We start from the raw sequence: 24,011 nt of genomic DNA on the forward strand, positions 1-24,011 counted from the left end.
ATGTGGGACTCGATCCCAGGACCCTGGGATCATGACCTGAGCCGAAGGCAGACGCTTAACGACTGAGCCACCCAGGCGCCCAAGGGTCTATTTGAAAACTATAAATCTTTACTAAGAGAAGTGAAACAATAATTGAATAAATGTCATTTCTAAAATATGTCAGTACTAAGTTAATATTACGTATTTAAAATGCTGAGTTATACCTGCAAGAATAATTGGGCAAAAGTAGCCAACAACGTGTTTATTTTTCTTAAAAATTGGAGGGTTGCGAGTACAGAAGGCAGCAAAATGGCTGTAGAAAAATGTGCAAAGAAAATAAACAGGTATTTCACTAAAGAAGAAATAGAAATGACAATCCAATAAAAATATGAAAAATGTTCTCAGTATGTGAAAATGTATTCAGCCACATTATGCCAAATAATTTGTGATTTCATATGATCATTTGTCTAATGGGCAGAGATAAAATTCTGTATTCTTGTCCTGCTGGTTAGGAAGTATAAATTAGTTTGTGCTTTCTAAATGGCATATCCCTTAATTGAGCATTTTCCCTTTAATAAAATAAGTAAGAGGATTCTAATTAAACTTGGTAGATTGACCATACCTGAACTAAAAGGATAGTACAAGAATACAAAAGATATTCCTTGGGGCACCTGGGTGGCTCAGTCATTAAGCGTCTCCCTTTGGCTCAGGTCATGATCCCAGGGTCCTGGGATCGAGCCCCACATCGGGCTCCCTGCTCAGTGGGGAGTCTGCTTCCCTCTCTCCCTCTGCCCGCCATTCCCCCTGCTTGTGCTTGCTCTCACTCCCTCTGTATCAAATAAATAAATAAAATCTTAAAAAAAAAAAAGAATAAAAAAGATATTGCTGAAGACATAGAGAATAATAGAGATGAACTCCAGCCAGTTTTGGAAGCTGGAAAGCAAATATACAAGTGATCACTGGTTTAGCTGGCTAGAGAGCCAAAATTGTGTGGGCAGAGGGAAAAGCCCAGAGGCAAGTCTTACTTGTACAGGAGAACCTACAAAAAGCCAGGAATTAGGGATACTAGGACTCTCTGAATGAGTGGAGGTGGAATTGAGAACAGGATTGATTATAGGTCCATTTAAGAAATGAATTGATTTCCAAATCCCTATCTTAACACATGCCGAAAACTCTGGAGGTTTAGTTGTTTGAGAGATTGAACTTGAGACTGGACTTTGGGACACTGAACCCAGCTGAGGGACATGGGTACCATACTGAAAGCAAGAGGATTAAGTGACAGTCTACACAGTGAATGGTTCTTTTTCCACTTGACTCTCCAAACACTAGCACCCTGGCCTATACCTCCCAGGCCAAGAAGATCCACTGATAGTGACCATTTGAAACCTTCCGATGGAACAACCCAGGCAGCTTCCTACAATGAACCCAAGCCCTACTCACACAGAGCTCCCAGTTAGCTTTTTTCTTTTTGCATGCAGTGAAATGCACAGATCATAGAAGTACAGTTTGAGTTTTGATGAAAACTCAGTAGACACTTGTGTAATGAATACTGCCATTGAGACCTATAAATCATTTTTGTCACCCCAGAAAGTCTTTTCTCCCCCTTCTAGTCAGTCTGACTACCATAAGCTACCACCATTCAGACCTGTGTGGCTCTCATCGCAGATTAGTTTGCCTGTTTTTTAATTTCAAATAAAGGCAATCATACAGTATATCCTATTTTTGTGTCTGGCTTCTCTCAGCATAATGCTTTTGAGATTCATCCATGTTGTTGCATCTGCCAGGAGTTCTTTTTTTGTTGCTGAGTGGTATTCCATTGAATGAATAAACCGTGATTTGTTTTCCCTTCTTCTTTTGATGGATATTTGGGTCATATACAGATAGGGCTAGTATGAATAAAACTTATAAACAACCTTGAATGTCTTTTTGTGGCAAATACATGTTTTCATGTTTCGGGGGGTAAGTACCTGGGAGTAGAGTTATCAAGTCATAAGTGAATTTCCACTTTCTAAGAATCTGCCAAACAGTTTTCCAAAATGGTTGTGTTGCTGTCACCACCAACGTGTAGGAGTTGTCATCCTCTATTCTTGCTGGTGTTTGGTGTTTTCCGTCTTTTAATTTTTGCTTTTCTAGAGAGTATGAAATAGTCTTTCATTGTGGTGTTAATTTGCATTTTCCTAAAGACTAATGATGTTGAGCACCTTTTCTTGTGCATTGGCTATTTGTGTATCTTTTCTTTTTTTTTATTATGTTATGTTAATCACCATACATTACATCATTAGTTTTTGATATCTTTTCTTATGAGGTACCTCTTTGAAGTTTTTGACCATTTAAGAAATTATGTTGTCTTTATTGACTTGTAGGAGTTCATTATATATCTTAGACACAAGTTCTTTGTCATTTGGCATGCATGCATTCATGTATGATGAATATAGTGAATATTTACAAACCACAGCCTGTGGCTTATCTTTTCATTATCTTAATGGTGTCTTTTTCCGAGCAGAAATTTTTAATTTTGAAGAAGATCAATTTGTAAATTAGTTTTCTTATTTATAGAAGATCAATTTGTAAATTAGTTTTCTTATTTATAGTTGCTTATTTATAGTTAGTTTTTTTTAGTGTCCTCTCTAAGAAATCTTTGCCCACCCCAAGGGTTGAAGATACTTTTTTTTTTCTGGAAGCCTGTTTTACAATTGGGTAAATAGCTAATCGTGAATTTTTGTGTGTAGCATAAGGTAAATTTAAGGCATTATTTTCCTCCCGTATGTTTATCTAGTTCTCTAGATAAACATACCATTTCTTGAAATCAATTAGCTTTTATTGCTTTCTCTTTTAATATGCATGGAGTGCCAAGAAGAGTTTTGAAGACGACAACCAAAAATAAAGGAGAAAAAGAAAAAAAATGTATTTGAAGGAAGTAAATAAGTTCTTTAGCCCAAAACCCAAATATTAATAATTTATATCCTTGAGAGAAAGGAGTACATAAATATTGCTTCCATGAAAAAAGAACAGATGGCTAGAACAAAGGAGCATTAAAAGAAGAAAGAAAAGGGGTTCTTGGAAATTAGAAATATAATAGAAACAAAATATAGGGAAGCCTGGGTGGCTCAGTTGGTTAAGCATCTGCCTTCGGCTCAGGTCATGATCCCGGGGTCCTGGGATCGAGTCCACGTCAGGCTCCTTGTTCAGTGGGGAGCCTGCTTCTCCCTCTACCTCTGCTCCTATCCTCCCCCCCCAGCTTGTTCTCTCTCTCTCTGACAAATAAATAAAATCTTAATTTAAAAAAAAAACACCCAAGAAACTCCTTTCTGTCTTAAAAAAAATTTAGTAAAATCATTGGAAGATGAAGTTGGGAAAATCTCTCATAAAGTTAAAAAAAAAAAGACTAAAATAGGACAGAAAAATTAGAAGGTCATTTTACATAGTCACCATCAAAATAATAGGAGGTCCAGATAGAACATAGAAAACAAGGAGAAGATAATTAGAGGAATAGTCAAAGATGATGTTTTAGAATTCAAGGACACATCTTCCCTACAGAATGCCCAAGTACAGTGAGTGAGAAAAGACCTATGCCAAGGCACATAGTGGTTACATTTTAGAATGCATGTAACAGAGTATATCCTGCGATCAGGGATCAAGCCGCACATAGGGCTCCTTGCTCAGCAGGGAACCTGCTTCTCCCTCTGCCTGCCTCCCCCCCTGCTTGTGCTCTCTTTCTCTCTCTCAAATAAATAAATGAAATCTTAAAAAAAAGATGTCAAAGAGGCAAGATCTCAAAAAATTTACCTCCCATGGACCCCTTCTCAGGAAACTCTTAGAGGGGGTGCTGTTCCAAAAGAGAGGAAATAAGCCAAAAAAGGAGCTCTGGAATTCTTCCAACAAATATGGAATACCCAGATGGGCAGAGAGCAGGGAAGAAAACAGAGGCTCTGCCTTCATGGAGCTGAATAGGAAGAGACTAGCCATAAATATTTTAATGTATCAGGAATTGACAAATGCTATGAAGAAAGATACAGAAGGGGGAAAAGATAGGGAGTGACAGCCAGAGATGGTGGTGGGGGTTGCAGTTTTAAGTGGTGGAGTGCAAGCAGGGCAGGAGGGATTTTTGATGACCTGTGTAGGCCGGGAGAGCAGCCAGTCCGGGTTGGATTCAGGAGGATGAAGGGCTCCGTATTTGTTGTTTATCTGAAATTCAAATTGAACCGGGCATCTTGTACTTTAGCTGGCATTCCTGTCCAGGGGGGATGTCTCTGAAGAAAAATACAAAATTTATACATTACCTAATGTGTTTAAATGTTTGCATTCTTCCAGTGAAGAATTTTGGGATCAACTGGTGATAGATACATAGAAAACAAAGCAGCTATAGAGTGAGACAGTTATAAACTCAAGGGAAAGTCAAAGATGTAAAAAAAAAAAAAAAAAAAAAAAAGGAAATGTAATAATATACTATGTGGCACTGGGTTGTAAATACTTTTTACCAAGTCCAGTTTACTGAAGGAACAGGAAGTATGTGTACATTTAGAAGTGTGCAAGGATTGAGACTTCATCTTGAGTAGTAGGAATTCAGTAACATCTACAGCTAAAAGGGGCACCTGGCTGGCTCAGTCAGTAGAGCATGTGACTCCTGACCTCAGGGTTGTGGTTTTGAGTCCCACGTTGGGTATAGAGATTACTTAAAAATAAAATCTTAAAAAAAAATAAAGCCGAAAAACCAAGAAATAACAGTTTAAACATATTAGAAATTTGGAGGCAAATAACTGAACAAGTAACACTACCACCAACAAAAACAGCTCTAAGAGTTGCAGGCACCACGGCAGCCTAATTGTCCATGGTGGAGGAGTGAGTGGACAAAAAGTGGCATATACATAATATACACACCATGGAATATTATTCAGCCTGCAAAAAGAAGGAAATTCTGACCCATGCTACAGCATGGATGGACCTTTAAGATACTACATTAAGTGAGGGGTGCCTGGGTGGCTCAGTTGTTAAGCGTCTGCCTCCGGCTCAGGTCATGATCCCAGGGTCCTGGGATTGAGGCCTGCATTGGGTTCCCTGCTGTGCGGGGAGTCTGCTTGTGTTCCTGCTCTCGCTATCTCTCTCTGTCAAATAAATAAAATCTTTAAAAAAAAAAAGATACATTAAGCAAAATAAGCCAGTCACAAAGGTACAACTATTATATGATTCCACTTATATGAAGTTCCTAGAAGCGTCAAATTCATAAAGTAGAAGGTTGCCAGAGGCTGGTGGTAAGGAGGAATGGGAGTTACTATGTAAGGGGCACAGAGTTTAAGTTTGGGAATATTAAGTTCTGGAGGTGGATGGTGATGTGTGGTTGCATAACAGTGTGAAATGTCCTTAAGGCTACTGAGCTGTCCACTTAAAAATGGTAAAATGGTAAGTTATGTATATATTACCTCATGTGCTACAAAATTATGTATATGTCACTACAATGAAAGGAAACTTGCAAGTGGTTGCCTCTGGAGAATGGGAATCAGGGATGGGGAAGAGTATACCACTGCTTTTCATGATATATTTATAGAGTTAATTTTTAAAACTACAGAGATTGGTGACCTTGGTTTAAAAAGCAATTACTGATTTATTCAAGTATATATATGAAAGAATGTTCATCTTAGGAAAGAACTGGAAGCAGCCTATAATAACTACCAGCCTATAATAACTACCAGGTCAATAAATTATATGGTGGAATACTACCCAGCTTTTAAAATGATATTTAAAATCAAAGAAATATGTTCACAGTATATTATGTGGGGGAGAGAAGGGAATAAAGATCTCAGCAAAGCTGATGTTGAATTTTATGAGTGTTACGATTTGGTCTTTGCTATTTATATGAATGGTTTTTGTTTTTTAAAATATTTTTATGGCTGATTATTGAGTCAGGTATATGTGTGTCCTTGTCATAAAAACACTCTGAATTTAATTCTTAAAGGAGGAAAATGGCAAACCAGTTAAATCTCAGGGAATTCCTACTGTGTGTCCAGTTTCACGATCCTCAAATGAAGCAACTTCCCCATACCATTCCCGACGAAAGATGAGGAAACTTCGAGATCATAATGTCCGAACTCCTTCTAACCTAGACATCCTAGAGCTCCATACAAGGGAGGTCCTCAGAAGGTTAGAGATGTGTCCATGGGAAGAGGCAAGTATTATGTTTTATGGTTATAGAAAGAGACTTGGTTGTTCCTGAAAGTTCTTTAAAGGGATAATAAAAAGAATAGTCTGGCCATGTTTGTTTTCTAATCTTTGCTTAGCATTGTAGGGGCCAACAGTACTGATGTCCATGACCGGGAATGTGCTTCAGCTTTCTAGGCATCAGTGTAGTAGGCTGAGTAGATCTCATTTTCTTTGCGGACATGTTTACTGAGTGTTTACGAAATAACCTATGGTCTTCTAGGCTCTGGGGAAGTTACCAGAGTGAAACTTAAGTCTCTGCCATTGTGTAGCTTCCAGTCCAGCTCAAGTTGAAAGAATAGGAGATGAGAGATATACTAAAATAATATAATTTCAGATAATAAGTATTCTGAAGGAAGCTGAAACAGTAGAGGCAGAGAGAGTAAAGGGGCTAGGCTGTGGCTGGCTACGTTAGCTGGGGCCGTCAGAGAGCCTCTCAGGTGGTGGCATTTGAGCTGACGAATACTGGAAGAAGTCAAGTGGATACAAAGCTTTGAGGAAACAGAGGGAAGAGCAAGTGCAGAAAGCCTATTCCTCCCCCAGCAGTACCAGCACGGGCAACTGTCGGACTGGGAGACTATTAGAATAAACCCATTTAAATTTGGGAAATGCTGGCTTAATGGACAAAGGGAAGAGGGGCGGGGCCTTTGTAAAACATGGTAGTGAGTTTGTGATGAGACATACCATCCATCATTGCACATCTTAAGTAAAGGACAGGAATAATTTAAAATGAGTAAGATAGAAGTATTTCTGAATTAAAATATTTGAAGAAATTCTATAGAAATTATAACTTAAAGATTTTGCATTTAAATAATTGTATTGATATTGTTTTAAACTTTGTTGTTCTGAACCTCTTTAACCCTTAGCCCTCTGGGAGAAGACTTAGCTTATTATGAAAGGTTCTATTTGTTATTAAAGAAAGAAATTTCCACAAGAAGGAAATACTCTTTTTTAAAAACCAGCTACTGTTGTGCTTTTATGTCACATGGTGGCCTTTGTCCCCAGTGGTAGCAGGGTGGTGATCCAGGAGTTGCTGACAGTGCCTCGTGGGAAGGAGGGATTATTAGGTCAAGGGTAGGAGGACCGGAAAGGAGCCAGCAGCTGGTGCTTCAGCAGGAAGGAGTGAGGGAAAGAGAATTCAAACACATTAAGGCGCTGCTTCTCTAGCTCTTCAGCTTTCTGCGAGAGTGAAATGTCTTTGAATGTACTTGATGTAAATTTTACATTCTGCTTTATAAAATGTGTTTTATTGTTAGTGGCTGGACAGAAAGGGGAACCATAGTCCTGCTTTGGTTTCAGGAGCCACTGAGTGTCAGGGCGGCGCCCCGTGCGCAGTTCGGGCTGCAGGGCTGAGGCGGGAGGTGGCGCCGTCCTGGGTTCCTTTAGGCAGGCAGGCACATCTGAGGGCAGATGGTAAGTTAAGTTCTGTTTTTATACTTTAAGGACATCTTGAGCTCTAAACTGAATGGAAAATTCAACAAGCATCTCCAGCCATCTTCCACGGTACCTGAATGGAGGGCAAAAGATAATGATCTACGGTTACTGCTGACAAATGGAAGGATAATTAAGTACGTAAAGTGGAGCAAAGTGTCATACAGATGAGTTTGCCTTGGATTCCCTCTGTTTAATTCCCTAGTCCCCACCAGTGCACATCCGACTCTCATACAGGGAAAGTGTCTCAGTTCTCCTCTCCAACTGGAGATTAAGGGGGAGGGCATACTATTTGGCTGCAATGTCGCACTGTTTTGTGACTTGATTATTTTCCCCTCTATGTGCAGGGATGAGAGACAACCCTTCGCAGATCCAAGTCTTTATACAGCAGATAGTGAAAATGAGGAGGACAAGAGAAGGACAAAAAAGGCAAAAATGAAGATGGAAGAGAGTTCAGGAATAGAAGGGGTGGAGAATGACGAGTCTCAAAAACCACGTAACAGTATGTTTGTTTTCATGGCCGTTTGAAGGTCTGCTTATTACCTACGTGATAATACGTAAAGTCATGTGCTAATCTTAAAGGTCTTAAGTTTGTAGTAGGACTGAAAATTGTCCTGTCTCTAATACTCTTTGGAGAAACCTGAAGTATTTCTGAGTAGTGTATCCATAAGGGAAACATGAATGTGACTGCCAATCAAGGTATCGTGCCCAGGGAAGGTGTTTTTAGTGACGAGGGTTTGTGCTGGTCAGTGACACCCTTGTTGGGTGACAGTTTTTACAAGAGTGACATGAAAGCTTTTGCATCTTATGGGCCTCTACTCGAAATAATAAGATAGTCAGAAGTTTAATACAGTTTCTTTTTATTTCTTTATTATTTTTTTAATACAGTGTCAAATATAATTTTAGCTAACATGTATATGGTTTTCAGAATTAGGAATCATATGTAATTAGCTCTCTGAAGCTACTAGTAATCCATGTATTGTTCTGTTTGATGGCCTGTTGACAGGAAGATCTCTACTTGCTTACTAATTGGTTATCATCAGTGTGACAAATAGTAACGCCTCCTCCTTCTTGAGATCGTTCTTCGTTGAGTGAAGTCTTAATTTCTTAGCATTTTTGGGGCCTCCTTATACCCTCCTTCTATTTTAAAAAGTGGTTAAATACTTTGATAACTTGACAAGAAAAATTAACATTTCATCTGTGTTGAATACCTCAGTTCCAGCTAATTCTAAGTAAATTTGGTATTGCTGTAGTTGGTGACTCTGCATGTGTCACATGCCAGGGGAAAGGCAGCTAATCAATGGAGTTATCAAACAGTTGTTAGTTGGCAGTGCCGCGTGGGAGAGAAGAGCAGTGGTAAAGCCTGCTTTTTAAGCTTGTTGAATTCACTGTCTATTTGAGTGCTTTTGAGGTTTAGAAGAGTTATCTTTTTGTTTTCTGTTGAGAGAAAAAATGCAAGAGGGAAAGTGAAAAGCATCTTGTAGGCAATTTTAGCATCGGAGGTTTTTTTCTGGAAAGAGATAGAAAATTTCCACGCAAATGAGGAATGTACCATCATGTTCAGTAAATGCCACAAACGTTTTAAGAGTACAGTGCAATCTGTATCTTGGTCAATTCGGGAGAAAAGTCTTTGGGGGAAGAAAGGAATGAAGAAGATGAAAGCAGTGGAAATGGATGGAGCCAGGGCAGTCGGGACCTACGCGGAAGCTGGTCTGACTTCAGGTACCACCCTGTTCATAAGCTTCCACTGACTTTCTCTTTTTCTCTCTTCCTTTCTCTTCGCAGGGTTTTTTACAAGTGTGAAATCAGAACTCAGGAATCGATCATCAGAATATTCTGATATTTCTGATTCAGAAGACTCTGGACCTGATTGCAATGCACTGGTATGCCCAAACCCCTGTGACTTGTGCATTGTTTGATGGAAAGATGACACCTCCTTTCCTTCACCTGTGGGGGAAAATAAATGACAGCTTTTCCCAAAGACCGTCTCTATGACCTTTGTGGCACAAGGTCTTCCCTGTAATGGTAATCACACACACACACACACACACACACACACGTGCGCGCGCATCCTGTCATGTGACTGTTTACATTTGATAAACATAGTTTTTGTCTGGTTTTAGAAAGGGTGGATGGAGATACTGTTCTTATATTTCTCATATTTCTCATAGGTTATATTTCATTTCACTTTAAAGAAAACCTGTACTGTATGTTTTTTACTAAGGAATAATATACTGTAATCACTAGAGATTTTAACTCTGTCATAGGAAGTACAGAAATAATTCCGTGATAATTAAGATTCTAACTTTGCCTAGACTGATACAATGTTTTTAGTTAGTAGAGACTTAATCAGATTTCTTATATAGATTTGCTTCCATTCAACTATTTTTATTATCTCAGAAAAATAATTTTACCACTGAAGAGTCTGAAAGTTCAGGTGATGAAAAGAAACAAGAAATAACATCCAACTTCAAGGAGGACGCTACTGTGATGAGGAACTTCCTTCAGAAGGGCCAGAAGCCATCTAGAAGTGAAATTCCAATTAAAAGGTAAGCTTTCTGATGGTTAGTAGTCTTATTACATTGTGATGTAAACTATATGAAACTCTGTGCGTATATGAAAACATTTTTTATTTTTTTTTTAAAGATTTTATTTATTTATTTGAGAGAGAGAATGAGACAGAGAGAGAGAGCATGAGAGGGAGGAGGGTCAGAGGGAGAAGCAGACTCCCCGCCGAGCAGGGAGCCCGATGCAGGACTCGATCCCAGGACTCCAGGATCATGACCTGAGCCGAAGGCAGTCGCTTAACCAACTGAGCCACCCAGGCACCCCAAAAACATTTTTTAATTTTAAATGTTACTGAAGATGCCGAACGAAGAAATAAGCTCTCGTCCTTTTGCTTAACTTCTCTTTAGGGAATGTCCTACCTCGACGAGCACAGAGGAAGAAGCTATTCAGGGCATGTTGTCTATGGCAGGGTTGCACTACTCCACATGTTTACAGAGGCAGATACAAAGCACAGGCTGCAGTGGCGAAAGAGACTCTCTCCAGGATCCCGGCGGCTGCCACAGCAGTAACCATGAGGCTGGACAGGTGTATCGCTGTGATAAACCAGTGGAATATGGTAAGAAACATAAATGATTGGTCTCTGAAAAGTAACATAGGACCCCCAACTTCATAGCTCTGTAATCCTAGTTGAGGTTAGACATTATGAATAAGAATTGCACATCTGTAGTTGGAAATGATGTTAAGCGTATTGGCCAAAAAATACATAATATTGACAAATACAAGATGCAAGTTATAAGAACTCAAAATGTAAATTAATGGCTGGAGAATTATGTTCACCAGCATAATCCTACCACTGCTATTGTAAGACACTTAGTACTTGTTTCCTTTCATAAGCTGTTCCGAGTGGAAAGAGTGTTGAGACGTCTTACGTGGTCCGCTAGGCTTGAACCATCAATCCTCTTTCCTTACGCAGGAGGGAAAACAAGTTTTGTTTTGTTTTTTTTTTTAAAGATTTTATTTATTTATTTGAGAGAGAGAGAATGAGAGAGAGCACATGAGAGTGGGGAGGGTCAGAGGGAGAAGCAGACTCCCTGCCGAGCAGGGAGCCCGATGCGGGACTTGATCCCGGGACTCCAGGATCATGACCTGAGCCGAAGGCAGTCGCTTAACCAACTGAGCCACCCAGGCGCCCGGGAAAACAAGTTTTGATCCGTTTCTGGTTGAGGACATTCTCCTACTTGAAAAAGAAGTATTGGGAAAGAGAAGACTCAGTGACAGTACCCGTGATGGCCATGTAGTGTTTTGTTCTCTGTGCCTTTGGGGGAAATTTTGTTGCCCGAAAGTCTGAGGAGGAAGCGGGAGAAGATGGTACCACAAGAAAACCAAATGCCTGTTGCAGAAATTGTGTTCATTCCTACCTAGTTGTGTGAATTGTATACCAGCAACCTGACATCCATTTCACTTAATTCTTGAAACCACATTTTGGTGTATGTAGTAAGACTTTTACAGGTAGAGGCAAGAAGACTTAGTGAAGTTAATTGAACTTGCCCATCTTTACATAGCTGTTATTATCCAGTGGTGTTGGAATTGGAACCCAGGACTATTTGATCTCAAAATCTGGGCTTATTGTGTAAGAGGAAACTGAGGTTTAGAGAGGTTAAGTAACTTGCCTAAAGATGCATCGGTAATGGAAAAACTCAAATTCAGGTCTGGGCTTGTCTGTCCACACCATTCTGTCTCCCTGTCATTTCTTTGGTCCTCACTTGAAAAGAAGGCTTCTATGAAAGTACTGCAGAGTTCAGGCAAGCATATGCCTTCATTCTGTATGGAAAAATATACTGGTTTTAGAGAGTATATTGCATTTGGCTTTTCCATCTACAACAGATGGCCATAGAATTTGACTCTGGAGCTTCCAGCATCTGGCACAAAACCTGTCATATAGAGGCAGTCTTTGAGAGAATTTAAAGAATTAACATGCTGGATTCTGAGCTGGTGACTCTCTTGTTTTTGAGAGGGAAAGCAGTGTGGTGGAAAGTGTATGAGTAAATAAAGAGTTAATATATTCGTTTTTTAATAAAATGTCAACCTAAATGTACTTTCAGTTATAACATTAGGTTAATTTTGCTTGTTATGATCAAATTTGTGTGGAGATAATTTAATTAAAACTTCTGTTTAGGGTACCATGTCAAGACCGAAGAACAAGACTTGAGGAGCTCTTCCTGGATTAAACAATTCGATACAACTTCCAGATTTCATCTTCAGGTATATGCAAGGCTTGAAACATCAAAAGGAGATTTAGGATTGTCATTAACTCTGTTTTTGCTTTCTCTTTTTTTTACTGCAACCAGTAATTAACCATTAGATATGGAAAGCTAAAAAATAATTTACAGTTAAATGCTCATTTGAGCAGCTGTCCGTTTTTAGGAATTCTGATGTAACAACTAATGCAAGGCTCACGGATAGACTGCGATTTGGAAAAGAATAGTTGATTGAAGGAAAGTTAAAAACTCCTGGCAGCCAACACTTCTAGGTTATGTCTGGCTAGAAGGAAAGGGGGGAAAAAAAAGTACCCTGAGGATCTCTTTTTAATCTATGACATTGTTTCTTGAACATTTTTAGACAGTAAATTTCTTTGAGAATTTGATGACAGTTATTGACTCTATTACCAGGAGAGTGTTCATCATCAATACTGATTTTTGCATAGCATTTTCTCATGGTTTTGTGCCCCACCCTTACCAGCCCAGACCATCCATTAACTCCAGATTAAGAGCCCTTGCTCTAAGAGAAGACACTTGATGTCTTGGGATGCCAGCGTATTAATGCTTATACAAACAAAATGAACCTCAAATAGCTTTTTGAAAGGCCACAGCTTTTCCAGTAGCACCAAACAACAAAAGCAATATGACCTTTTGCTACAAACTTTGGAAAATGACAGCCAAAGAATCAAAATTCTCATGCTGCAGAGTAGAGTCCTCTAACTTCTCCAACCCCAAGCATACACTGAGTGGTGGAATCTTAGGTGTTTGTTTAAGTAGGCTCCATGCTGGGATGTAGGCTCCAATGCGGGGCTTGAACTCAGGACCCTGAGATTGAGCCAAGATGAAGAGACGGACGCTTAACCAACTGAGCCACTCAGGCACCCCTCAAGGGTGGTTTTTATTTTCTTCATGTAGCTTATCTACATTTTCTAAATACTTACACATTTTACAATGAGAAAAAGAGCCAAGTTATTTTTTAAGGCAATGTTTTGTAAGTACAAGTTCTTTTAATAGAAGAATATGCTCCAGAATCAAAGGTCAAGGAAGGAATCCCTTAACTATCAGTAATTCACTTAATTCAATGTGTGATTTTATAGTGTCTCACCGTCATTACGTTTATAACTTATTAGCATTATAGGATTCAGTATTGAAAATAAGCTGTCATTGGGGTGCCCGGCTGGCTGGCTCAGTCGGTAGAGCATGCAACTCTTGATCGCAGGGGTGTAAGTTTGGGCCCCACGTTGGGTGTAGAGATTACTTAAAAATAAAATCGTTTTTTAAAAAAGTAAGGTATTATTTAAAGCTAGCTGTTGTTTTTATAATTGTCTTTGAAAATAAAGAAGGAGAGGACGGATGATTAGCAAGATCACCTTAGAGAAGATCAGATTTCTTTTGCCTGTAATGCTGTTTTTAAAACTTATTTGACCATTACAGAATTAGGAATTTATTTTACATCACACACACACAAACAGCTAGTTTCATGAAACATCACATCTGCAGTATGCTCTTTCCACGTTTATATTTTCCTTTCTTTTTTATATTCTGGTCATGACCCTTTCCATTGGTTTTAAGACCTACCCGTCAGTAGCATTGTTGGTTTTTTCCTGATGGCTCACTCAGTGATCTCTTAAAGAGACTGAAGGAAGAATTGTTAGAGGAAAACCAGGCTTGGGGCTCAGCACCTAGGTGCTTTTTTTAGCAAACAATTCAAATACAGTGGAGATGAACCTTAACAGAAGTTAGATTCTAAAAAAGATCGTGCACTACGTCGTGAGAGAGACGGGATCTGTGACGTGGTGAGGAATTGGTAGGCCCACATGTCCCAGCCACGCGTTCCTTCCATGGCATGTCATGGCACATGCAGAATGCCATATTATAATAAATAATAGACGTTACATATTATATATGTTATATATAAATATACGCATTTAAATATATATGTATAAAGTTTATATAATATATAAATAAAAATAAAAATGTTTTCTTCTGGACCTGAGTTATGATGTAAAACTTCCATACTTGAGTCTTTTCGTGCTGTGAGGTTTTGGAATGACATGACCATCCTGAAGGGGTGGTCGTCTGTGGCTGCTACATGTTAAGAAAACCAAAGTTCAGTATTCGATTTCTTCTCTCCCTTGACTTGCTAGTGCATAGAGAGGTTAAATATCTTGCTTATCGTAAAGGAACTCTAAAAATCCAGCCTTATTTCCTTCCTTTTTTAGGATCTAAGTAGAGGCCAGAAATGCATCAAAAAGGAAGGTTCATCAGAAATCAGTCAGAAGGTACAAAGTAGGAATTCTGTGGACAGCAGTGGCTCAAGCCCTCAAAATGGGAAGTATACGCAGAATTCAAGCTTGATTTCGGGGGCGTGCCAGATAAATAATGGCAGCATAAGCCCAGAAAGGCCAGTTGGTGAAACTTCCTTTTCAGTGCCCCTTCACCCCACCAAGAGACCTGCATCAAATCCACCACCTATCAGCAACCAGGCAACAAAAGGTAACTTTGACACGTCTATGGGCTGAGTGTATTTTGGACCATGTATGACGGTGACAGCGGCCGTTCAGAGAGACGTGTAATGGTCCCTCCCCTCAAGCCGCGTCCAGCCTGATGCACTCTGGACGGCGCAGTGAGGGCGGTATGCACAGGTTCCTGTGGGAACAGAGAAGAAGGCTCCCTAGGTCGGTCCTGAGGATTGGGAGTGGCTTCCTGGAGGAGGAGGTAGATCCCGATAAGGATGGTAAGGGGTTAGCTCTGCTGGGTTGGGGAAGTGCCAGAGTAGACCGCAGTGAAGGTCAAGGAGATAGTATGGCTCACGGTACCAACGTGAGAAACAGTACGTGGGCTGTTTATGAAAGTGCAGTCAGTTTTGTGGCCGAAGCACAATTTGAGGCAAGATACGGTCAGGGCTCCTGCTCAAGAGAGAGAGAGGCGGGGATCAGACTGTGGGTCGGCCTGGTAAGTCACGTGAAGGAGGTTGGCCTTTATCTCTCAAGTGATGAGATGGAAGGTTCGAAACCGTAGAACTCCAGGAGTGTGACTTTGCCCCTTCAGAACACCGAAAAGCATCGCTCGCTGCATAGCTCTGCCTTGAAGTCTCCCGGCTGCTGTCTGTCGAGAATGATTTTCACTATTATCTACGCTGTTGTTGCTGTCTTACAGGTAAACGTCCAAAAAAAGGAATGGCAACAGCCAAACAACGTCTTGGGAAGATCCTTAAGTTGAACAGAAATGGCCATGCCCGTTTCTTTGTGTGACGAGCTGCTGTTGTGGCCACTCTTCCCTTTGGAGACAGACCGGTCTCGGAGGCGCGCGAGCCTGGCGCTCCTGCCGCGCCCCCGCCGGAGCAGTTTGCATGTACAGTAGAGAGCACTGCCTGAAGAACAAAATGAACCAGATGCTGCATTTTCACTGTGCCACACCCACTCAGCAATAACCGTTCTGGACCTGGTGGGGGAGAGGAAGAAGGAGGGTAGAACCTTAAAAAGAGACCTTGAACTGGAAAAGGTCTCTTGTCAGGGCTTGAATTTCATTTTGTTGTTGGTAGTGTCTTGATTTATTTTCAGTGGTAGGGTAAAGAATTATCAATAATTTATTTAACAGATTTTTTTTTTTAAAGTTAACAGCTTTTAAATTCTTTCTTTTTTAAAGCTATTTATTTGGAAGATTTCTGGAGAACTGTCTCACTAATTTAGATTTAAGAATGTGAAAGTTTTTAAATTATTTTTGATAGTGTGTATGTTACATGTGGGGAAGAGCCACGGTAACAGTAACTAGTCTGGACTCTTAAATTTGATATTCAGGTTAAAGTCTTAAACAGGGATTTGATGCATTAATTATTTTAAATTAAGATGTATATGAAAATCATTTTATTTTATATATTTCATGTGTTTTTTATAAGCTATTAGCTTCGCTTTTGCTAACATCCAAGGTGCATACTGTTATCCAGGTCGATTACCTTATATCCCACCTTCCCTCTGCACTCCCCATCCTTTTGTGACGACGCAACAAGACTCTTCTCTTTGCAGGGAAACACTTTCATAGCGAACGTGTAAGAATTACATAAAAGATCCCACGTTTCTCTTTCGTTTGACATTGCAGTTTTCTTCTAATTCTATAAAAATAGGCTTCTTGCATTTTCATTTTTGCTGATGATATCTGGGTCCCAAAGAGAACAGCTTTAATATCTTTTTCCTACTTGTGGGAAAAGGGTTATAAGTTTGGTTAAATTGTCGCGTTTATAGTTTTTCAAAAACATTTGTAACTACAGAGGGCCTTCTTCACACTGCTGGTGTTGGAGGGCAGGACGGGCACCTGCCCCAGAGGTTATATTTTATGACGCTCTTATTCTGTGTACCTAACTTGTTGGAAAATAATGAGATATGGTTTGACTTAGTATATTCAAATCTGCATAATCCGTAATATAATAGGACTATACTATATTAAGTTGTACAGAAGCAAGCATGTTGGAGTAGGTCTTTTGGGTGTATGTGTGTTTAGTTTCTTACTTCTTCACCTTCTAAAGAATTATTTAAGATACAGATTTGGAGTAAAATGGGTGCTTCTTGCAGTTTCTTCCATCTGTCCTAACTTAACCAGTGCATATTGAGATTAAGTATCTGGTTGAGCTTTAAGGAATCATTTCTCTCCTTTATGCACAGTTCTTACTAAACGCCAGTTTTCGGTTGCTCGCAATAGCTTATATTTTCCCTTTTCCTCCCCATGGCATAAAAAGAAGTGATTTCTGGGGCTGGGGTGAAGATATTCCCAATTCTGACAAAAGAGCATTTTACAAATTTCTACAAAGAAAATAGAGGCAAATAGGATAAAATTTATTTTTATGGAGAAGTAATATGGCCATATTATGGATTTGTCTCTTTTTTACTCAGCAAGGTAGCAGGACTTTCCCTTCTGTATTAAGTATCACTTGAAGCTCTAAGAAAAAAAATCTATACCATCATCTTTCATGGTTGCATTCAGATGTGTATTTTCAAAGAGAAATATTTCTTATTCTGTCTCCAGTATCTCATGGAATAAGTACAAAATAGCTTATGGATTAACCTTTTTGGTCCAAGTGACTGGACCAAATTCTGGGACTTATCTGGGTGTCAGGAAAAAGAATTTTTATGGAAACACTAAGTGTCTGTAAAGGGCCTACTTAGACTCTGTCTACACTTTGCCAAAACTGGTTCAGAGATGGATATAATCAGTCATTTGGTCATTGGATCTCAAGATTGTCAAAAGTCGGGGTTTGACTGATTTTCCTACCTCCCAATATATTATTGTGATGTTTTGGTTTTCTGTAGACACCGTTTTAGTGTTAGAGTTCACATGATTTTGTTTTGGTTTAAGAGATCAGAATTACAATTCGTTCTTCCAGCTACATCATGATCTTGGGTTCTTTTGTTTTCTTTACATTTTTCATAGCTCTAAGTATTTCTAATTACCTGACTTCTTTTCTTTAGCTATAAAAATTAAAATCAATTTATTTTTATAAATTAAGATGGTGACCAATATCTGCCCCGTGTACTTAGGCCAATAAATCTAATTTTAAGTAGCCAGTATGTGTAAGTATTAAGTGAAGGTACTGTGGATTCATTTTTGGCGGGTTTAGCCCATGAACTGGCTAAGTTAAAAAAAACTTGCAGTAAGATAATCTAAGCACTATAACAGAATCATGTGTCTTTCTCCAAATTGGTGAAAATTCAGCCTACTGGCCCAGTGAGTTGCCCGGTCAAACTTGTTCTAAACTTACTGGCTCTGATGCATCCTTTTATGTCATGGAAGTGGCTGGACTTTGAGGTGACTGCAGCCTGGGTCTGGATTCAGCTGTGATAGACAACCTTTGATGTTTTCCTCAATCTCGTTTATAAACCCTTCTACCACACAGACACTGCAGCTTAGACAAGGAGACAACAGTGGTGGCATTTAGTTAGTTAGGTGCAAATAAATAGGTAAAACAGTTGGACTTAACGTATGCGATTTTAATGGCAGTAGTAGATAATGATTTTTCTTTATTGATTCAAGTAAGTGACTTCTGTTAACCTGGGATCCCCGGTACTGTAACTCATAATGTCACATAAGGACATTAAGGAAGTCAGGACTGATTAAGGAAGTCAACAGTACAAAACTGGCAGTTTATAGTAGTGCAGCATCCTAGAAATACACTGAATTTCATAAGCATACAGAACTAAAAATCTGACTGACATCATAGAAACTCAGAGAAAACAAGACCATCGTTATCACGACTTAAATACTTAGCTTGAATACTGATCTATTTTTTAACAATCCTAATGACTGCCTTTTAAATGAACTCTACTGTATTGACCTGTATGACGGCAGCAGGTATTTATCCAACGTCTGTGTGCCCAGTACGACTTAGCACTGTGGGGGAATATAAAGCTGAAGTTGGGGTCTTTGCTCTTGAAGGTATCTTCTCCAAGAAATAAGCAGTATTATTTTCATTTCTCAGCAAACTTTAAGCAAAAGAGGGCCCACGTATTAAGAAAAATAGCATAACTTTATTAGTTTCAACTGAAATGTACAACTGTAGAAGTGGAAGTACATTTTTTTTTTAGTTTTTAAAATTTAAGAAACATTTCAAAAGTTAATAGTTTAATGTTCGTAATAGAGAGGTGTGGTATATAGCATGGAAGGGAGCACGAACCTGGGTTTTTGTCCAAGTTCTGTCATTTATGTATCAACTGTGTGACCGTAAATAAGTCACTTACTCTTTCTGAGTCTTGGTTTTCTCATTTGTAAGTTTGGATAAAAATGGTGGTTAAGAAAAACATAGAAAAGCATTCCTTAATTATTAACACTTTTTATACTTGCAGATAATTTATCATGATTTAAGTTACAACTGACAATGCACATTTATATGCTTTTTTAAGTGAAAACTATTACTCATAAAATTTGTTTCATATCAAGTATATATATGCCCAGAGCATGCTACCTAAAACCTCTGAAGAATTGCTAACAAGGTGTTGAATTAAAATCAGAATCCATGCTTTGAAGTGAAAGAAAAACAAGTGCGATAGTTTATGGATAAGAGTGAGAACGTTTATCCCCAAGTGATCATTAAGATGATTTTAAGGAATTCAAAGATGGTTTTAGGTTTTGCTCAAAGAGGAATTAGCACAGTACTGCTCCACAGATTCTGCCTACTCTTCAGGCACTAGATAAAAGTTGGGGTCTCTGCTCAAATAAGTCATGGAATTAAAATGCTGTAGCAACTACCCAAGGAGCTAGGGAAAAAATAGAAGGTATTCAGAAGATGGGAACCAACAGAGACAGCTCAGGGTTGGCTAACAGCAGCTTGTTGGGTAGAGGGAGAAAGCACTGTAGTGCTGGGCAGGAGACCTGACTGGACATCTTCAAAGGAGAAGATTCTGCCCTTTTCAAGAGATGCTCTCTATAGTCATAGGGCTACTCCCCAAAGAGGGGATGAGTAATTGTACGGCCCACTTGACTACTGCCAGAAGTAACTATTGCAGCATGTAAGCATTTTGCAATTTCATATTAAGAAATGAATAATGTAAATCTGAAAATTTTTCAAAAGCTCATTTTCCCCCATTAACTATTAAGCTAATTGCTCCCTCCGAAAAGAGAAGCTAAAAATCATCAGTCATTTTCAGATATCCTAGGCCTTTATCTAAAGCAATCTTGAGAAGGTTGAGCTTCAAATTGTGAGCCTAGGAAAAGAGTGTTGCCAGTAAATAAAGGAGACAAATGAAAGCCAGGAGGGCAGTGACTCACCTGGGGTCACAGTGAACCCTTAGACCTCAGGTACCTTGCTTCCTCAGCCTCTGTTGTGTGACACTGTGCATCCTCTGCTCATCCAGTGGTGGATGATGATCACACGCTTACTACAAGTCAGGTGGAAAGAAGGGGGGGACAAATAATATACTTACTACATTGCTGATGAACGTAATGTAATTTTAATACTGTAGCCTTACTAAAAACCCTTTTGTTTTGTTTTTCACTGAACGTCATGCCGTAAGTCAAATATTTGATACCCTTACATAAACAAAAATTTTAAAGTAAGGTCGTTAAGCAAATGCCTGCTTATCCAAAGCAATTAGCTTATCATGACTGTGGTTTTATTCTTTTATAGTATTTCTTCCCTTTATAATGGGTAGGGAAAATAATACTCACTTGCCTGCATTCTACCCCTTAGACTCTCCCACTCACCCTTGGTGCCCTTTCTGGTGTCCTAAAGCTTTGTCTTAATAAGTGCAAAATTAAATTTTTTGTTAAAACCTTTTTGAAACTGTATTCAGTGATTCTTCCAAGTTTATCTGCTCTGCACTATTTCACTAATAAACCCTGGCTACCACGTAGCCCTTGACCTCCAAGTAGTTTACCTATGCAAGACCTGTGACATTCTGAATTCACTTTTCTTTATTTCAGAAAGCAGTCCTAAAGGGAACTTAATCATAAAGATAAACCTTGCCTCCACCCAGTTTTATTTTGGCCATTTCCTTTTCTAAATATCAGCTCTTTTTCCCCAAGATTTTTCACCAAAACAATGATCATAAGTGCTGGAAAATATAACATTTTGCAGGAATAAAGTAACGCAGACATACTTTTACATTTCTTTGGTGGATTTTGGTTGGTAACAGTTACCAGCATTAAGTGTGATATATAATGAGGAGTTGATTTCTTGCCTAGAATCATTTCTTCCTTCTAATATTCATTAAGTAACCTTTTATTTTTACAAAGCATACATAGAACTTCCACATTATAGTCAGGGACCTGAGGTGTAACTTGCTAAGTGAACCCCAAGGTTATTTTATCTTGCAAAAGAAACCTAAACCAAACTAAGGGCCTTACATTTATGGTTAGACTGAATCAAAAGCTATAACCTCAGTTTTTTCAAAAAACAGCTTCTGACTGCAAAAGCAAGTCATGCAGTTGTTAGGTATGAAATAGCACTGATCAGGAAACACATATGCATCTTTGCAGACTGTATTTCCTTCCGAAAAGACTTTTCTACGTTTAATATAAATTAAGCCATAACAGTTTCATGCTGTGGAAAGAGGGTGAAAAGGTTCATTTTAAGAGATTATATAATATGAATTTTCACATTTACTGTGAAATGTCTAACTTTGCCAGTGCTTCAGCAGGTTTTTTTTTGGGGGGGTGGGGGTGTAGAGAGTGGCGATGTGGGGGTAGTATTGGTTTTAGGGGTTCTAAATCTGTGAAATTTGAAAAGGGGACAGTTGTTGGCTATGGTACTTACTAGTTTTGTAGTAATGTTTTGCTAGCCAGACTGACTTTCCTTAACTGAATTTTATGCCCATGGTCCAAGGTGACTGTTACCCTTTCTTGTTTGGGGTGTCTGCGGAGTAGTGTCTTGTCTGTTTGTATAGGCAGTCAGTATGTGTGCACATGTGTGTCCTTTGAATACAGAAGCACACGGTGTGACAGCAGAGTGGGGTGTGGCTGGGAAATGGGATGCTGAAGCTTTAAGAGCATTTTTTTTTTTTTTTGATTCATAACAGTATTTCCCATCTTTTGCCTGCAGGCAGGGAAAGTGTACAGTATTTATTTTGTTTCTGTTTTAAATTTGTAAGTCTTTAAGTAGCTTACATTGGTTATTATAGAGGAGGACAGTGACTTGTTTAAAGTTGTATTTAGTATTCTTACTTTCCAATTTCTGTATTTTAAAATATTGAAATTAAAATTGTATTACTTCTGTTTTGATTTTTTTAGCACTCGGTGTATTTTTTGCTCATTTTGTTTGAAAGTATAAATGTTGAAAGTTGTATAAAATGTGTCTTTGAAAGAAAAAAAAAATCTGAATTCTATATCCAGTTCTGACTTTCCGTTCCCTTTTTCTGCTTATTGACTCATAGGAGATTTGAGAATGTGAAAAACTGTGTCAAACTTATGCTTCTTACTATTTCTGAAGATTTAAATGTGAAAAGTAATGTGTCCTATTCTTTTATCAGAAGTATTGCTGGGTAAGCAGTTGCCGAAAGAGAGAAACGAACACAAAGAGGGTAATTGGCAAGATGCTGCTGTGGGTGTTTACTGACGGACATTTAAGAGCACTCATTGCCCCCAACCCGGGCACCCCACAAATATTCATTGAGCACCTGCCGTATACCAAGTGCTGTTCTAGTGCTGGGGCTGCAGGAGTGAACAAAACACAGCCCCGGTCCTCAGGGAGCTTAGGGTAGATATGAAAGTGGGGGGCAAGGATGTGCCATGGTGACCCACTGCCTGAGTGAAGGTGGGAGTGGAAGTGCTAGTTTAGTGAGAAAGACGAATTCTGTTTCAGACATGGTGCTTTTGAGGGAACCCAGCGCCTGGTCTGGGATGATATGTAGTAAAGTGAGGAGCCGCAGACCAAGGAAGAAGGAATATGGGGTTGGGGGCAGCGCTTGAGGGCAGAAGAAGGGCCTGGGAAGGGGGCCGGAAGTGGCTAAGAGTCCACTCTGGAGGAGGACCCTGAGAGCAGGTCATGGAAACCAAGGCTCCAGAGGGAACAGAGGCCTGTTCTCCTCCTGTACCTAATACCTGCAAGACCGTAGGTATGCCCGAGGGCTCACACTTAGCGTACCTCAGTTGCTGTTACAAGAGGGTTACCCAAAGCACGTTTACGCTCTTTTCATCTTAATTGGCCTGCTTTGGTCCAGCTGATTGAGACCTAAATCTGAACTAATCTGTTCTTTTGTAAAAATCCACAGACTGACTGTCTGTATACCTGTGGGATGCTCAGCCTTCATGAGGCTCATTAGTTACTAGTGATCAGGACCTACTCTCAGACTTGTAGCCTGATTTTTGTGTTTGCACCAAGCAGGGAGGCTGAGACAGACCCATCACTGTGCGATGCGGCGTGTTACCCACGCCTCATTTTAGATTGAGAAGAATCAGGTGCTCTACAGAGTTTTGAACAGAAGCCCTCATTATGTTTAGTCCATGTGAATACTTCCTGTGTACAAGGCAGATTTTCATTTCTTCCTCAGACTAACCCAGCGAGGTAGGTGCTATATTGTCCATTCATCCTACAGATGAAAGGCTAGAGAGGGTAAATAATATGTCTGGGTTCACACTCTAATAAGTAAAATTGAGACTTTAATCAAAAGCCTATTTTTCCTGAATTTGTCTTTCTCTAGTTACATACTTCCAATTGTTAAAAAGGAATAGATGGGGGACGCCTGGGTGGCTCAGTTGTTAAGCGTCTGCCTTCGGCTCAGGTCACGATCCCAGGGTCCTGGGATTGAGTCCCACATTGGGCTCCCTGCTCAGCAGGGAGTCTGCTTCTCCCTCTCCCACTCCCCCCCCCCTCGTGCTTGCTCTCTCACCCTCTCTCTGAAATAAAATAAAATCTTAAAAAAAAAACATATATATATAAAAGGAATAGATGGTCCTTAGGAATGGTTTGGGTTCTAAACATTTCTTTGTAGGTACCCATTTTGGATTGACATATATTTTCTTCAGAAGTTTTCTGTCATTCAACTTCAAGTCTAGTTTTCCCAGGGACAGGCATACATGAAAGACAGTTTATCTTCTAGGATTTCACCTTCTAGTGGAGAATAGGCTGTAAACAAGCGGCATGGGATACTGTGGAAATACATGAACCTAACAGCAGTTCCCAAAGCCACCTACCAAGGGCATGAGTAGAGGCTGTGCTCG

At 39.4% G+C, this 24,011-nt stretch overlaps 1 protein-coding gene across 1 annotated transcript in view; it reads left to right on the top strand.

Annotated features, from left to right (window-relative positions):
- The window catches only part of KDM7A (lysine demethylase 7A), an 82,490-nt gene extending 60,417 nt beyond the window's left edge, over positions 1-22,073 (top strand). Inside the window, exons 12-20 of the mRNA XM_081799998.1 lie at positions 5,930-6,139; positions 7,615-7,739; positions 7,950-8,104; positions 9,388-9,485; positions 10,003-10,151; positions 10,518-10,726; positions 12,287-12,372; positions 14,591-14,864; positions 15,528-22,073. Coding sequence (XP_081656124.1) covers positions 5,930-6,139; positions 7,615-7,739; positions 7,950-8,104; positions 9,388-9,485; positions 10,003-10,151; positions 10,518-10,726; positions 12,287-12,372; positions 14,591-14,864; positions 15,528-15,622 — 1,401 coding nt within the window. The 3' untranslated portion in view covers positions 15,623-22,073. The remainder of the gene's footprint in view (positions 1-5,929; positions 6,140-7,614; positions 7,740-7,949; positions 8,105-9,387; positions 9,486-10,002; positions 10,152-10,517; positions 10,727-12,286; positions 12,373-14,590; positions 14,865-15,527) is intronic.
- The last annotated feature ends 1,938 nt before the right edge of the window (positions 22,074-24,011 follow it).

This window comes from Leptonychotes weddellii, chromosome 12 (assembly GCF_054177405.1).
Source record: "Leptonychotes weddellii isolate Sample4059 chromosome 12, ASM5417740v2, whole genome shotgun sequence".
Classification (NCBI taxonomy): Eukaryota; Metazoa; Chordata; class Mammalia; order Carnivora; family Phocidae; genus Leptonychotes; species Leptonychotes weddellii.